Source organism: Carcharodon carcharias, chromosome 10 (assembly GCF_017639515.1).
Source record: "Carcharodon carcharias isolate sCarCar2 chromosome 10, sCarCar2.pri, whole genome shotgun sequence".
NCBI classification, from domain to species: Eukaryota; Metazoa; Chordata; class Chondrichthyes; order Lamniformes; family Lamnidae; genus Carcharodon; species Carcharodon carcharias.
Window position 1 is genome coordinate 29981212 of NC_054476.1, and position 13790 is coordinate 29995001.

At 43.6% G+C, this 13790-nt stretch overlaps 1 protein-coding gene across 5 annotated transcripts in view; it reads right to left on the reverse strand.

The window, feature by feature from the left end:
* Positions 1-13790, reverse strand: part of elp4 (elongator acetyltransferase complex subunit 4) — a 338294-nt gene that overhangs the window by 162177 nt on the left and 162327 nt on the right. For all 5 annotated transcript variants that reach the window (XR_005944287.1, XM_041198285.1, XM_041198287.1 and 2 more), the window contains exons 6-7: positions 10033-10117; positions 8367-8555 (exon numbers count right to left, since the gene is read on the reverse strand). Coding sequence is in view for 4 of the 5 variants with exons in the window: in XM_041198285.1 (XP_041054219.1) it covers positions 8367-8555; positions 10033-10117 (274 nt within the window). In the remaining variant the exon portion in view is untranslated. The remainder of the gene's footprint in view (positions 1-8366; positions 8556-10032; positions 10118-13790) is intronic.

The window sequence follows — 13790 nt, forward strand, 5'->3', positions numbered from 1 at the left end:
CAGAGAAGAGTCCTGTGGCCCCATGACACCCTTCTAGTTGGTATTATCAGCTGGAAAGAATTAGGTTCCTCAAAGTGGGATCCCACAGTAACTCATGTCTATGTCTGTGGAATGTCCTGAGCATAGCAACAGGAAATAACACAGCATCCCAGTTAATAAAAAAAGACACCTATGTAACAAGATATTGCCATAACTGCATGATATTAACTTGCTCTTTGTTGTCCTATATGCTCTTACAAGTTGGGTTGCTGGCATCGCTCATGAACAAGAGGGAGAGTAGCGGCCGGCAAACATCCCTTCCAGAACAAAGAAGTAGCTAACATTCAGGGTTCTCTCTATGATGGTAACAACTTTATTGGTAAGGGTCTGCCATCAGTGAAGGCCTGGGAAATGTTATGGGGCTGAGTGGAGGCTGAAATTTGCAGATATTTCAGAGGAAGTAGGCCTTTCAGTTGAATTTGTGCTGCAAAAGTTAAGATTGAAGGATTATGTGTAGAGGGAATGGAAAGATCTAGGTGGGGCTGTCATACAGTGGGTACATTTAGAAGAGGTCTTCTGTACGAGAACAACATACATTTCTCTTGCAGTTGGCAATGGGTTTTCTTCTACTGGCTCTTTATTAATGGCAGTTAGTACTTTTTCCTACAGAGTGAAAAACTGCCAACTGTCACTACAAATGCATCCCCCTCTCCTATTTTCCACTCTTGAAAAGAAGGCTGGCTACTAGGCGATGTGCACAATGCTTTGGCTTAAGCTTGACTCCTGATCAGAGCACGAGGACTGAAATGTGGTTTTGTACTCAGACTAGAGTTGCTGATAAAGCTAACCAAAACAGTCGCATCAAGCTGCATACGGGACATTACCAAAGATAAAGAAAAGACATTAACATGCAATTCAATGATCATCAAATACATGAGTAAAAGAGGAATACCAATGCTGCTCCTTGATTCTTTGGATACACTTCCTTCAACAGAACTCCCAAGCCCCATGATCTCTACTACCAAAAATGACGAGAACAATAATAGCATTGGAACACTATAACCTCCAAAACACACCCAACTTGACTTGGCCATTCTTTCATCTTTGCTGGATCCAAATCTTGGAATTCATCACCAAAGACTATTGTGTGGCCATCTTCACTACAAGCAACTATAACTTGCTTTTATATAGCACTTTTGACATTGTAAAATATATCAAGGTGCATTACAAGAGCAGTTTATTCAAATTTGGTAAAGGACCACATACAGAAATATTCAGACAGATGACCAAAATAGGTGGATTTTAAGGAGTATCTTAACAGATTAGAGGTAGAAAGGTGCAGAAGATGAGGGAGGGATTTCCAGAGCTCAGGGCCAGGCAGCCAAAGGAACAGCTGTCAATGGTGGAGTGTTGGAAATCTGGAATATGCAAGAGGCCAGAATTGGAGGAATGCAGATATCTCAGAGGGTTGTAGGGTTGCAGGAGGTTAGAGAGATTGGTAGGGAGAAGGCCATGAAGGAATTTGACAACAATGATGAGAATTTTAAAATTAATGCACTCTCAGACCAGGATCCAATATAGGTCAATAAGAACAGAGATAAAGGGTGAAAGGGGCTTGGTGCGAGCCAGGACATGGGCAGTAAAGTTGAATGAGCTCAAGTTTACAAAGGGTACAAGCTGGGAGGCCAGCCAGGAAATCATTGGAACATCCTCCACCATTTCCACCAACTCCAGCATGATGCCACCACCAAACACATCTTCCCTTCACCCCCCCGGCAGCATTCTGCAGGATTCGTTCCCTCCAGGACACCCTGGTCCACTCCTCCATCACTCCCTACATCTCAACCCCCTCCCATGGCACCTTCCCATGCAACCGCAGAAGGTGTAACACCTGCCCCTTTACTTTCCCTCTCCTCACCGTCCAAGGGCCCAAACACCCCTTTCAAGTGAAGCAGAATTTCACTTGCACTTCCCTCAACTTAATCTACTGCATTCGCTGCTCCCAATGTGGTTTCCTCTACATTGGAGAGACCAAACGCAGACTGGATGACCGCTTTGCAGAACACCTTCGGTCTGTCCGCAAGCATTACCCACACCTTCTTGCCGCTTGCCATTTCAACACTCCACGCTGCTCTCATGCTCACATGTCCGTCCTTGGCTTGCTGCATTGTTCCAGTGAAGCTCAACGCAAACTGGAGGAACAGCACCTCATCTTCCGACTAGGCACTTTACAGCCTTCCGGACTGAATATTGAGTTCAACAATTTTAGATCATGAACTCTCTCCTCCATTCCCAACCCCTTTCCGATTTCCCCCCTCCTTTTTGTTTTTTCCAATAATTTATATAGATTTCTCTTTTCCCACCTACTTCTATTATTTTTAAATGGATTTCCATCCATTGTTTTATCTCTACCTTTTAGCCTACTTCGATACCTTCCCTCCACCCCACCCCTACTAGGGCTATCTGTACCTTGCTCGTCCTGCTTTCTACCCTTAATTAACACATTCCTTTAGATAATATCACCACTTTCAACACCTCTTTGTCCTTTGGTCTGTGACATTTTTTGGTTATCTCCACTTATCACTGGCCCTCTATCCAGCTCTTCTTGTCCCACCCCCCCCCACCCCTTAAACCAACTTATATTTCACCTCTTTTCTATTTTTACTTAGTTCTGTTAAAGGGTCATTTGGACTCGAAACGTTAACTGTGCTCCTCTCTACAGATGCTGCCAGACCTGCTGAGTTTTTCCAGGTATTTTTGTTTTTGTTTTGGATTTCAGCATCCGCAGTTTTTTGCTTTTATTTTAGATCATTGGAACAGTTGCATTTTGAGTTGATAAAAGCATGGAAAAAAATTAAGCACCAGGTGGGCTGAAACAAAGGGCAGAATTGTCCCAGATTTGCGCTAAGTGCAGGCGGATAAAATGATGTTTTACCCATCGGCCGCAATGGCGGGTTTTCATGCCATATTGTCCCAAACCCTCCACATTACATGTGCATTCTGAGAAACACGTTGTTACCTGCCACATCATCACCTCGTTGCTGCAGCATGCTGGGCGCCATATTTAAAGTCCAGCCACGCGCGCACACACCTCAATGCTTCCAGCATATGACTGCTGCAGCGAAGATGTCCACAAAAGGCAAAAAGACAGCAACCCCCAGCTTTAGCAATGAGTCACTGTAATACTTTTTGGATGCTATGGAGGCCCACTGCGATGTCCTCTATGCCTGCTCCGGCCAACCAGGCTTGGAAGTGGCAGCTGTGCTCAGTGCCAACGCCCTGCAAAAGAGGGCAGCCACCCAGTACTGCAAGATGAATGATCTTCTCTGTTCTGCCAGGGTAAGTCACTCTTATCACACTCTCAACTCTCACACTCACAAACCCATCACACATTCACAGGGATCTCACTCATTGCCAGTTCAATGGACATCACCATTCATTCTCTCATACACACCTTCACTATCCTCATCTCATCCATGGGACCACTCACCACCCACATCTGGCCTGGCCGGCATCCCTGCTTACACTCTTTCCATCTGTATTCATGCAGGACAAGCTAGCACACAACAGCAGGAAGAGCTCGCAGACCAGTGGAGGAATATCTGAAATCTAGGTCCATGCGGACTTTGAAAACAGAGCTATCCAGCTGGCCGGCGGGGGCCTGGAGCAGTCCTGTGCTGATTGTGAGGTCAGTGGTGCTCTACCAAGTGAGGATCCAGCAGTGCAACATCCATCAGACAAACACTGTGTTTCACAGTACACAGCCATGCACTAATTATATTCCCTTGCTTCTGCAGGCACATCTGGGAAACAGCCGATGGAGTTCATGACCTAGGGTCTCCAATCAAGCCCAAAGAAACCTCTGAAGAGGAATCTGAAGGCACCCTCCTTGAAGTCCCATCACAGCGCTCATCCACACCCTCCACCAGCGCAGAGAGAGACACCTCGGTGGGACCTAGCTTTAAAATAGCCTCAGGATCACAATCTGGTGAGCACATCACACTGTCTGATCCTCAGCAGGTGGCGGCAGGGACTTCCCAGGTATCCAGCACTCTGAGGACTGCTAGAGGCCAGAAATTTGCTGAGTCCGAGTCAGATGATCAGCCTCTGGGCTTGGTCAGGTTACAGCTGCTGGAGCTGCAAAGGCAAGCTCGGGAACATCAGGAAAGAATGTCTGTTGCACTCCTCAGATTGCAAGGCATGATGAGGAGTCCATCTGCCTTCAGGCTGAGGTGATAGCGCCAGCATGCCAACGCACTGAGGTCAAAACTGGTAGGATGGCAGCTGCCATGGAGGCCTTGGTCCAGGATGTCACTCCTGCACTGCTGTGCAGGCTCAACTCCATTGTTGATGCCAGAGCTGACCTCCAAACATGAGAGGGGTGCAGGGCAGCTTGATCTCACTCCAGCTACCCCTTCTCCAGGAGACAACCTGGGGTCCTTGGGCCTTGGGCACCCATAGGCAGGAGGATCAGCAGGTGTCTTCCCCATCTCCACCTGCCCCCCCCCCCACCCCCCACCCCACCCCCCCACCCCGCCAGTGCGAGGACCTCATCCCCGTCAGCGCTGCCTTCGAGGACCTCCTCACCCTCCCTAGCATTGTCCTCATCCGAGCCAAGCTCCAGCTCCTCCATTTCCTACCCAGCCAACTCCCACCCAGTTGCTAAGGGTGCAGCAGGCGACAACGATGCATGACACCCTTTGTGGACTATATTGGAGGGCTCCACCAGACTGGTCCAGGCACTGGAACCTCATTTTCAACATCCTGATAGCTTGCTCCACCAACTTATGAGTTGCAGCATGAGCCTCATTATACCTTTGCTCTGCTGCAGTCTGAGGCCCCACATGGGTATCATCAGCCAGGTCCTCTGTGGGTAGCCCTTGAACCCGAGGAGCCATCCCTGCAGCCTCTGTGGACCCTGGATTACATCAGGGGTCTGTGACCAACTGAGAATGGAGGAGTCGTGCACACTCCCTGGAAACCGTGCACAGACCTGCAGGATACGTTTCTGGTGGTCGCACACCAGCTGCACATTCAACGAATGGAATCCCTTGTGGTTGATGTAGTTGATTGTGTGTTGTGACGGGGACCTGAGCGCCCTGAGAGCGCGGTCGATCCTGCACCTGTGGGAAACCTGAGATCTGGGCAAATCCAATTGCTCTTGCATCCTAGCTGACCTGGTCCCAGGCGAGATGCACAAAGTTCTGTGCCCTTGCGAAGATGGCCTCCGTGACCTCATGAATGCATTTGCAGATGGAGGCTTGCGATATCACACAGAGGTCATACGTGGAGCCCTGAAAGGAGCCAACGGCATAGGAATTGAGCGCTGTTGTCAATTTCATGGCCATTAGCGGTGGATGTCCTCCATGTACCCGTGGTGCCAGATCCTGTAGCAGGTGGCAGATGTGACCAACCAGTTCCCTAGACATGCACAGTCTTCGACGACTGGTTCTCAGTCATCTGCAGGAATGAAAGGCAGTGTCTATAGACCCTGGGTGCTCGTTGTGGCTCTTCGGCAGTGTGTGCGGGAGGCCCACCTCTTCTTCGAGGGTGCTGCTCCTCCCTCTGCGCAACCAGATGCCTCAGTTACTCTCTCCTCTGTCACCTTCACTCTCTGTACGTCATTGGGTATACAGCTAGTTCACCTGGCTCCATGATCTTGATATACTCCTCCTGCAGGATGAAAGAGAGAGACATGTGGGTTAGCATGGATGTACTAAGAACCTGTCCTGGTTAAACGTAAAGGCCCCTTAAACACATTGCAGAGAATGCTGGCCACCACTTGGATGGCCAGAGATTAGTGCGCTGCATGGTTGCCTGAAATCCCACCCACCTCCGCCCCACTCCACCCGACCGATTTGCAGCAGCTTTGCCCATTGGACTGCATGCTGTGCTCTCAGCTCAAGATGCAGGCATTTGCCTAACATGCGCTGCAAGGCAGTGCTGTTAGCTTGAACCATCGGAGAGTCTGGTCCAAACTGGGTTGCTGACATTGCAAGGGGCTGTGAGCACCTCCACCAGTGACTGCTCCATGGCAAGCTTTAGCAAGGTGATTGGACGGCATGTGCAGTTGTCCAACTGTCCTGCAGTCCACTAAAACGCTCATTACTTTGCAGACTGTGCTCGAGGGGTGCAAAGCTCTGGGCACTTCGGGATAACTCTGCGTTGCTTGAGTGGGCAGATAAGCTACAAGCCCAACTCCAATCATATCAATGGCTGCGTCTGAATTGTCTCAGTTGCAGAGGAACGGTTACACTATATAAGGCGTGGTCGCTTCCCTCACCCACCCCGAGTGACTTGTGCACTACATTCAACCACAGGACAGTCCTAGCTCCCACCACCAAGTCACCTCAACCGTAGGGCAGCCCTTGCCCCCCGCCCCTCCCAATGAGCCTCAAGCTTGAAGTTCAACAGGCGACCCTAGTGACTGCTGCGCAACATTACTGTGTACTCACCTTCGAGTTCCCCTCAAAGCGCAGCCTGTCAAGCATACGCCTTTTATATGCTGTTTTGAAACAAATCAGCATGCTTTCCCACCGACGTCGATGGACAATCCAACTTGGCGGGGTGGGGGTGAACAATTCCAGCGGGCAGGCTTAATAATGATATGCAGATGTATTACTGTGAGGTTCCCGATATCCGATGGCAGGAAACGCAGCCAGCCATCAGCGGGCTGAGTGGATGATTGCAAACTGGTTTCCCACCATTGTGCCATATTGTCATATGTCCGCCATATCGTTTGCTCATGCCACCGAACACAGCTGACGCTGGTGGGCATGAAGAACCCCTGCCAGAGGCAGAGACAGGTGATGTTAGGGAAGGGGGAGTAGGCGGTCTTAGTGATGAAGAGGATATGGTGCTGGAAGCTCAGCAAAGGTTGCGAACAGTCTGGTTCAGCCACTGACGGTGGCCAAGGAGAGGGATAGCGTTGGTAGTTAGGGAATGGGGTTTACGGCAAGTAGCAAAGATATCGTCTTTGGTCTTCCCAACATTTAATTGGAACAATTACCTGTTCATCTAAAACTGGTTTACAGACAAGTAGCGTGACAAATCAGAGGTTAGGGAAGAGTCAGAAGAGGTGATGGTGTGGTAGAGTTGGGCGTTATGAGTGAACATGTGGAACCTGACATGCTTTTGGATGACGTTGCTGAGGTGCGGTATGAAGATGAGAAATAGAAGACAAAGATGGGACTCCAGAGGTAATCACATGGGTGCAGGAAGAGATGCCATTGAGTGTAAGACAACAAACCACCACTTTCTTGGGGAACTATGGATGGGCAATAAATGAGACTTTGCCACTTTTTTCCACATCACGTGAACAAAAAGATAAGTGAATACTAAAAAATTAAGCTTTAATGAATGGATAATTCTCTATAGGTTAAATAATCCCATAAAAATTGCTATTAATAAAAACAATGATGCTGCTGTTTTTTTCAAACTCTTTAAAGTGAATGATTTTTATTCCCCTCTAGTATGATCAGGTGGTGCTCTACTTTCTGAACAGTCCATTTACCTTAAATGTAGCTGAAAGAAATTTACTGCTGAAACACGCTGGACTTTGAACAAATGAATATACCCAATAATTATCTGCTACATTAAGTCTCTGTACCCATTAGACATGTTAGCAGTAAGCGCTCATTCCTTTATTAATGTTGGTATAATTAATAAAGAAAGGTTACTTCAACCTGAAGCCATTACCAAGTACAATTGTCCACTGAAGTTTACATTTTATGCCTACTTTATTTGCAGCACTTTTAAAGGGTGCATTTACACACCAACTTTAGGACCCTGCAAAGTTGATGCTAGATTATAAGCTCAAAGGCAGGCATGTGGTCTGACTCCTGATCGTACATGGAATGGAGGACTTTAGATCCTTGATGCAATGCAAAAATGGACTCTAGCAGTTCAATTTACATCTCCACTTTGTTGTTAAGCAGCCTTATACCTTCATGAACTCATAGCATCAGAGGACTTGAAAACTGATTTCACAAAAAGTGTGAATAACTTAGGAACAACCAGTGTACTAAGGGCTCTGATGAAAGATTAATGACTGAAAAATGTTAACTTAGTTTCTCTCTCCACAGATGCTGGCAGACCTGCTGAGTGTGTTTCCAGCATTTTCTGTTTTTAATTGCAGGATACAAAAGGCTGGGAACACATGCTACAGTTTGCTCAGGTCATCCATGTTTGAAGTGGCATGGCAATGGAGTACTCGTCTACTAGAAATAATGTACTTTGTTCAATCACAGACTGTTGTTGGAAAATCACAATATTAGAGCTCACCAAGAAAAGCAAACTAGTGCTCTATGGAAATATTTATTTCTACTTCAAAATACACACAGTACTTAAAAGAACTGCATGTAAAACAAAGTCCACTGACATCTAACCTGGATGAGGTAAGCTGGCACAGTAATAAAGCAGGCAGAAAGAGATGTTCTGAGAAGTCCACGGAGTGCATACAGAAATTTAGTCAGACTGTAAGCATGTTCGGGGTTTTCACCAAGGCCAATATCCTCTCCCCACAACATTGAGCCGAGTGAATGGATTCCTATCCGCAGGATATTCCTCTGTTTAGTCTGTAGGAAGAGAAGTGCAAATGAATATGACAAAACAGCAGGGCTTTGCTTATAAATGACACCCTTTCCACCCAGTTCACATTTTAACTTACGAGAGCTATAACAGCTACTGGACAGGTGACAAGGCTCTGAAGTTTCTGTCTGGACTTGCTTTCCAGCTGCCCAACGGCTCATAAAACAGCTTGTTTCCTTGGCATATCAACAGGGAAGGATACCAGTAGGACCTTAATAAGAGCTACACTTTTGCAAAGCCTACATAGCTGCTAGGAAAGTGCCAAAAAAGGATCAGCGTATGCTAGACTTCCAGCTGGTTTGGGCCAAGATTCTGTTAACAAAAGCTGCCTGTGGTATCACAATCGAGTCATGCTACCAAAATGGGTAGTTAATTCTACACTTTTACTTTTATGGAGTAACTTGTTGCTTAGACACAGAAAAAACAATGTGTAAATTTTTTACTCTTTGATCATAAGCAACTGGTTGTGACAAAGAAACAAAATGCATTTTGGAAGAGCAGAGTGAGATAAAGGTCAGCAGAAGGCAATGCGCAAAGAAGAACTGTAGCAAAAATATCAAATAAAAATAAACCTTATTGTGAAAGTCTTTTCAGTTAGAAGTGACTTTGTTGAAAGGTTCTTAGGGTGTATGTGTGTCACTTCACCAAATATGCTTTCTATGAGATATCCTGCTTTATAAGACCTGTCATCTTGCTGCAGAAGCAGCTAGGCACACTGTACTGTGGGAACTGTTATGACATGCCTGTTGCCATGGTTACCACTGGGAAGGGGAGAGGTGCCTGTCAGGGACCAATTTACTTCTCCAAAGGGGTTATGCCTCCACAGGGAAAGACAGCCTGTCCAGATCTGTGCCGAAATCTCAGTAGAGATTGTAAGCTGAGCAATAACAAGCTAAATTAACATATAAGTACTCTGAATAGCTAAAGTTGCTATAAAGGATTTTTTCAGTTTGAGAAACAGCCTCAGCTAACTTAGTTAATTCCGTTGGAAAGTTGACTGCACGGCCCTCTACAAAACTCTAATTAGCTGATCGTTCCCTGCAACTAAATGAAGGTTTCTTGTCACAGTATCCTCAAGGCTACAAGTTTTACAACAGAGATATTTTCATTACAACATCAACAGAAAAAGTCTAATGTGGCTTAATGTGGATTTGGGCTAAGCCACTTTCTCGACTGGACAGCTCCTTTTTAGGTGCTCAGTGACTAATGATGCCAGAGCACACTGCTTATGCACATCAATGCTCGTACCCAATAGAGTTGAGGAAAGCTCAAAACGTGAGGCAAATGCATATTAACATATGACCCATACACTGTCTTTGCAATGCTTGTTTACTTCATCCGTGCTTAGAAACAGCTTGTTCATTGTTGATTATTCCAAGCCCTTCCGGCTGCACCCTGGAGAGCGCTATGAAAACAACATTAGTTACTTGATTACAGAAGACACTAAGGGCTTGTGCACCATACCTGGGGACAGGCTCCATCAAATCCTTCCTCTCGGATAACTCTTTGTATGGATCTAAGCAGCTTGACATAGCCAAAGTTCATATTACTGTCAAAAAAAATGGTATGAGATGTGAGTCTCAAATTTAAAAAATCACTTTAGCACTCAGTTGGTAATTTTACGCCTTTGATGAAAAGGGGCTTCTAAATACACAAGTTCATGCATAGCAGTTCTCCATCGATAAAAAAAGAAACATGTTCTTATACTGTTTTCCAAGTAACCCAGAAGAAAATGTGATCTTTGCTTAATCTGAGTTGGTATAGATGAATTTGCTTTTCCCTCGTTGAGAAACTTTCAACTAAATGCCAATACAGCTAACTTTTGGTCAGCATATAACTTGTGCAATAAATATTTTGCATGGACTACAATTATATTTGGAAAACTACTACCCCAATAGATGCAAATGAATGCTGAATTACTTTGCACTGACCTGATGGAAACCTATTCAAGCAATACTACAACACAAGAGAGAAATTGCCAAAGAAATTACATGGCTTTTCATGATATTTAGACTCACTGTAGAACATTTGCCAAAATAAGAATGTCTTATGTCTTGAGTAAAGCATGAAAAACTTGTCTTCTGTTCTTCAATGGATGTGTTAAATGCAAGCTGTTGCAATGATTCTATTTACAAGCAGTACTCCCAACCCTAAACAAAATCTTAATTTCATTCTAAGCTGCTTAAGTGAAAAGTAAAAATGAACTATAAATTAACTTCACAGCATAGCCATATAAATAAAATACATCCTGGGAGTCAGCAGTCATTCTCTTCTATTTACTACCTCAGTGACCTGACACCATATGAAAGGGATATTCTGCAGAGACAAGGATGCCTTAATTATGTCAGGCTCACTTACCTCCTAGAAAATTAATGATTTAATGAAGCAACTTAAAAGATGAAACCACCACAGCATTTGTGTGTTAAATCGTAGACTAATTAACATATCGTTAATGAACTGCCACAGCAAGCACACCTGATCAAAGTCCAAGTCACCTGAGCTCAGCTTGTTGAAAATTTGTAATTTTAACAAAAACATGCTTTCCAAAAATGTTTCTGCTTCCTTCTGCTCCATAAAAATGTCAACTGAAAACAAACTGAGGGTTGCACCATGACTATATTAGTCAAGAAGCCAAATTTGTAGTAAAGCACAAACATTAATCAAAAACTACACTGTGATGAAGTAGGAACAAAGATGGACATGATATTGGCAGACACCAGCTTGCTCCCAAATTTTAAATGTTTTAAAAAAAACATACTTGGTGTAATAGTTGATAATTTCATCGTTGGCACGTTTTAAAATGTACATTGTGAAATGCCCATTTAAATAGATCATAATAAGTGAACTTGTGTGTGAGGCAAAATATATTTCCACAAGTAAGGTTTATGAGGCAAAACATGTTTCCACAAGTAAGGTGGCTAAACGAAATGAAAAACAAAAGTAAGCTCTGGGCAACTCACATCTGGAAACATTTTTGACAATGTCACGTTGTCTAATACTCATTACTTTATGTATGTGAATTTTTATTTAAAAGAACACTTTGTTAAGAGGGTTGGATAGTTCATATAACAATGGAAGGGTAGCAAAATGAGTAGAAAATCTCAATACTGTCACAAGGCTCTACCCCATTATTTTTGAAAATACTGATTTTTCAACTTTCAGCTGACTGGAAGTTTTGCAACTTGAACTGAGGCAGAGCATACAACTTAAACATGCAAGGCCACATTTCAAGGTGAAGGTGAGAAACAAACGAATCACCCTCAGGGAATTATGAAGAGAGAAACATTTCCTATAATCCAAATGCCCACTGAAACTCGGCACTAAGTAAAAGGCATTAAAATGCAAAGCACTGGATATTGAAACAATAGCTGCCACAGACACACCCAAAACCTCTTGGAGATGCACAATGGGTGAAGTATTTCAAGGCAAGGTTGTCCAGCCACTACCAATGAACCAAAATCTCATAATAACTGCAACATCATCTACATCTGACTGCTTCCAAGAAATAAGCTAAACCAAATTGGCAGCAGTGTTTAAAATCTACACCTCAAAGATAATAATGGACACTTAACCACGTATCTTTTTAGCTTTTTTGATGGGTCTCTAATTCTCTTTGTTTCTGATACTTGTGTGTTTGGGGCCCGAATGGCTGCATGAGGTCTGAATGCTTGATGTCGATTATTATTTTTCTCAGGTTTAGTGGTTAATAGATTTGCTCTTTGACTCAAGAAACCTTGTTTGATTGACTCCTTATTGTTCACAGCTTAAATAGTTAAATGCATTCTGATTTGGAAAAGGCATATTCTTGTGAAAAAAGAAACTTGAACCTTTGTTGTGACCAACCAAGGAGGTTTAATTGAGAGCAGCCAGGTCACCCCTTCGCACGTGGTCCTAACAAAATCTTTAATTACTGTCTGTGGACTGAGAAACTAATGAAAATGATCCATGACTGATTATTGGGATGTTGTTAAGTATGGAAATATCAGGAATATTTGTTTAGTTCTCAGAAGAAACAAACGCAAATTTGCCATTATTCTCCTTTGCTTGATAACGATACAGTTGCCCACCCGCCCCACAAAAGAACAAAGATGTTTACATTATGGAAACTTTGGGGCTGTTAAAAGACAGAAGGAAAATAAATTGTTACAAGTAATAAGATCAATGAGCTTAGAAAGCAAATGGCTATGCTCGAGAGATGTGCATCATAACCTGATTTATCCTTACTGTTAACCACATTCCCAATTATTCTGAATGATTCAGGGTCAGATTGGGAGACCAGCAGGTTTCAGGGTCTGGTTATGAGGCCAGCATGAGTCAATTTAAATTGAATCTGTAGCACTGTGCCAACAGTTAGCTAGTACTGTACAATAAATGCAATCCATCAATTCTGAGGTTGTAAAAATTACTTCATTATCGCGGTTTAAAAACAGTTAACTAGCTTGAAAATGGAATCAAATGAAGAGACCAGCAGGAGTTGAGGCCAACCTGGTATGCTAAATACCTGACAATTTCCATTATCCTCAAAGGGAGTATTTTCTCTCTTACAAGGGGGATTGAGGTGTAACTGTATAACCATACAACACTATAATTATCTGAACCTCAGTACTAAGATTACTGCCTTAAGATCATTGCAAGGCACATGTACATTTTTAAGAACACAAGTTTGTGGAGGTGATTTTAATCAGTCCTCATTATGTGCGTCCTGCCTTTCAGCACTGATTACCATTATACTAATGTTCAACTCTATTGGCAGAAATGGGGAGCAAACCATTTAATTCACCTGCATGAACTTCATGCATTGTTAAAATGAATATCCTGGAGTGGGATGATGACCACACTTGAGGAATATTAGTAGTGCAACTCCATAATTAAAATACAATGAAAAAGGACTAATTTGGTGCAAAGAATAATGGATATTTTACCAATAGTTTCAGTTACACCAAATTGAAATTGAAGAGATACTAACTGCAGTAGTGACATGTTTTGCTAACAGCTTTTATGCCCATAAGGGCATATAATGAGTAAGAAGAAAGGTAGAGCAGCAAAAATGGGATTTCTTTCCGTGAGCTTTCCCATTAGTTATTTTTTGGAGGGGCACACAAGGATATATTACATATTTTTCATGTTACTTTGTTACAATAATTTTGTTCAAATAAAATTTCAACACATCTCTTACAGATGGTGAGGAAAAATAAATTCCCAATATATGGCTTTTACTCCCA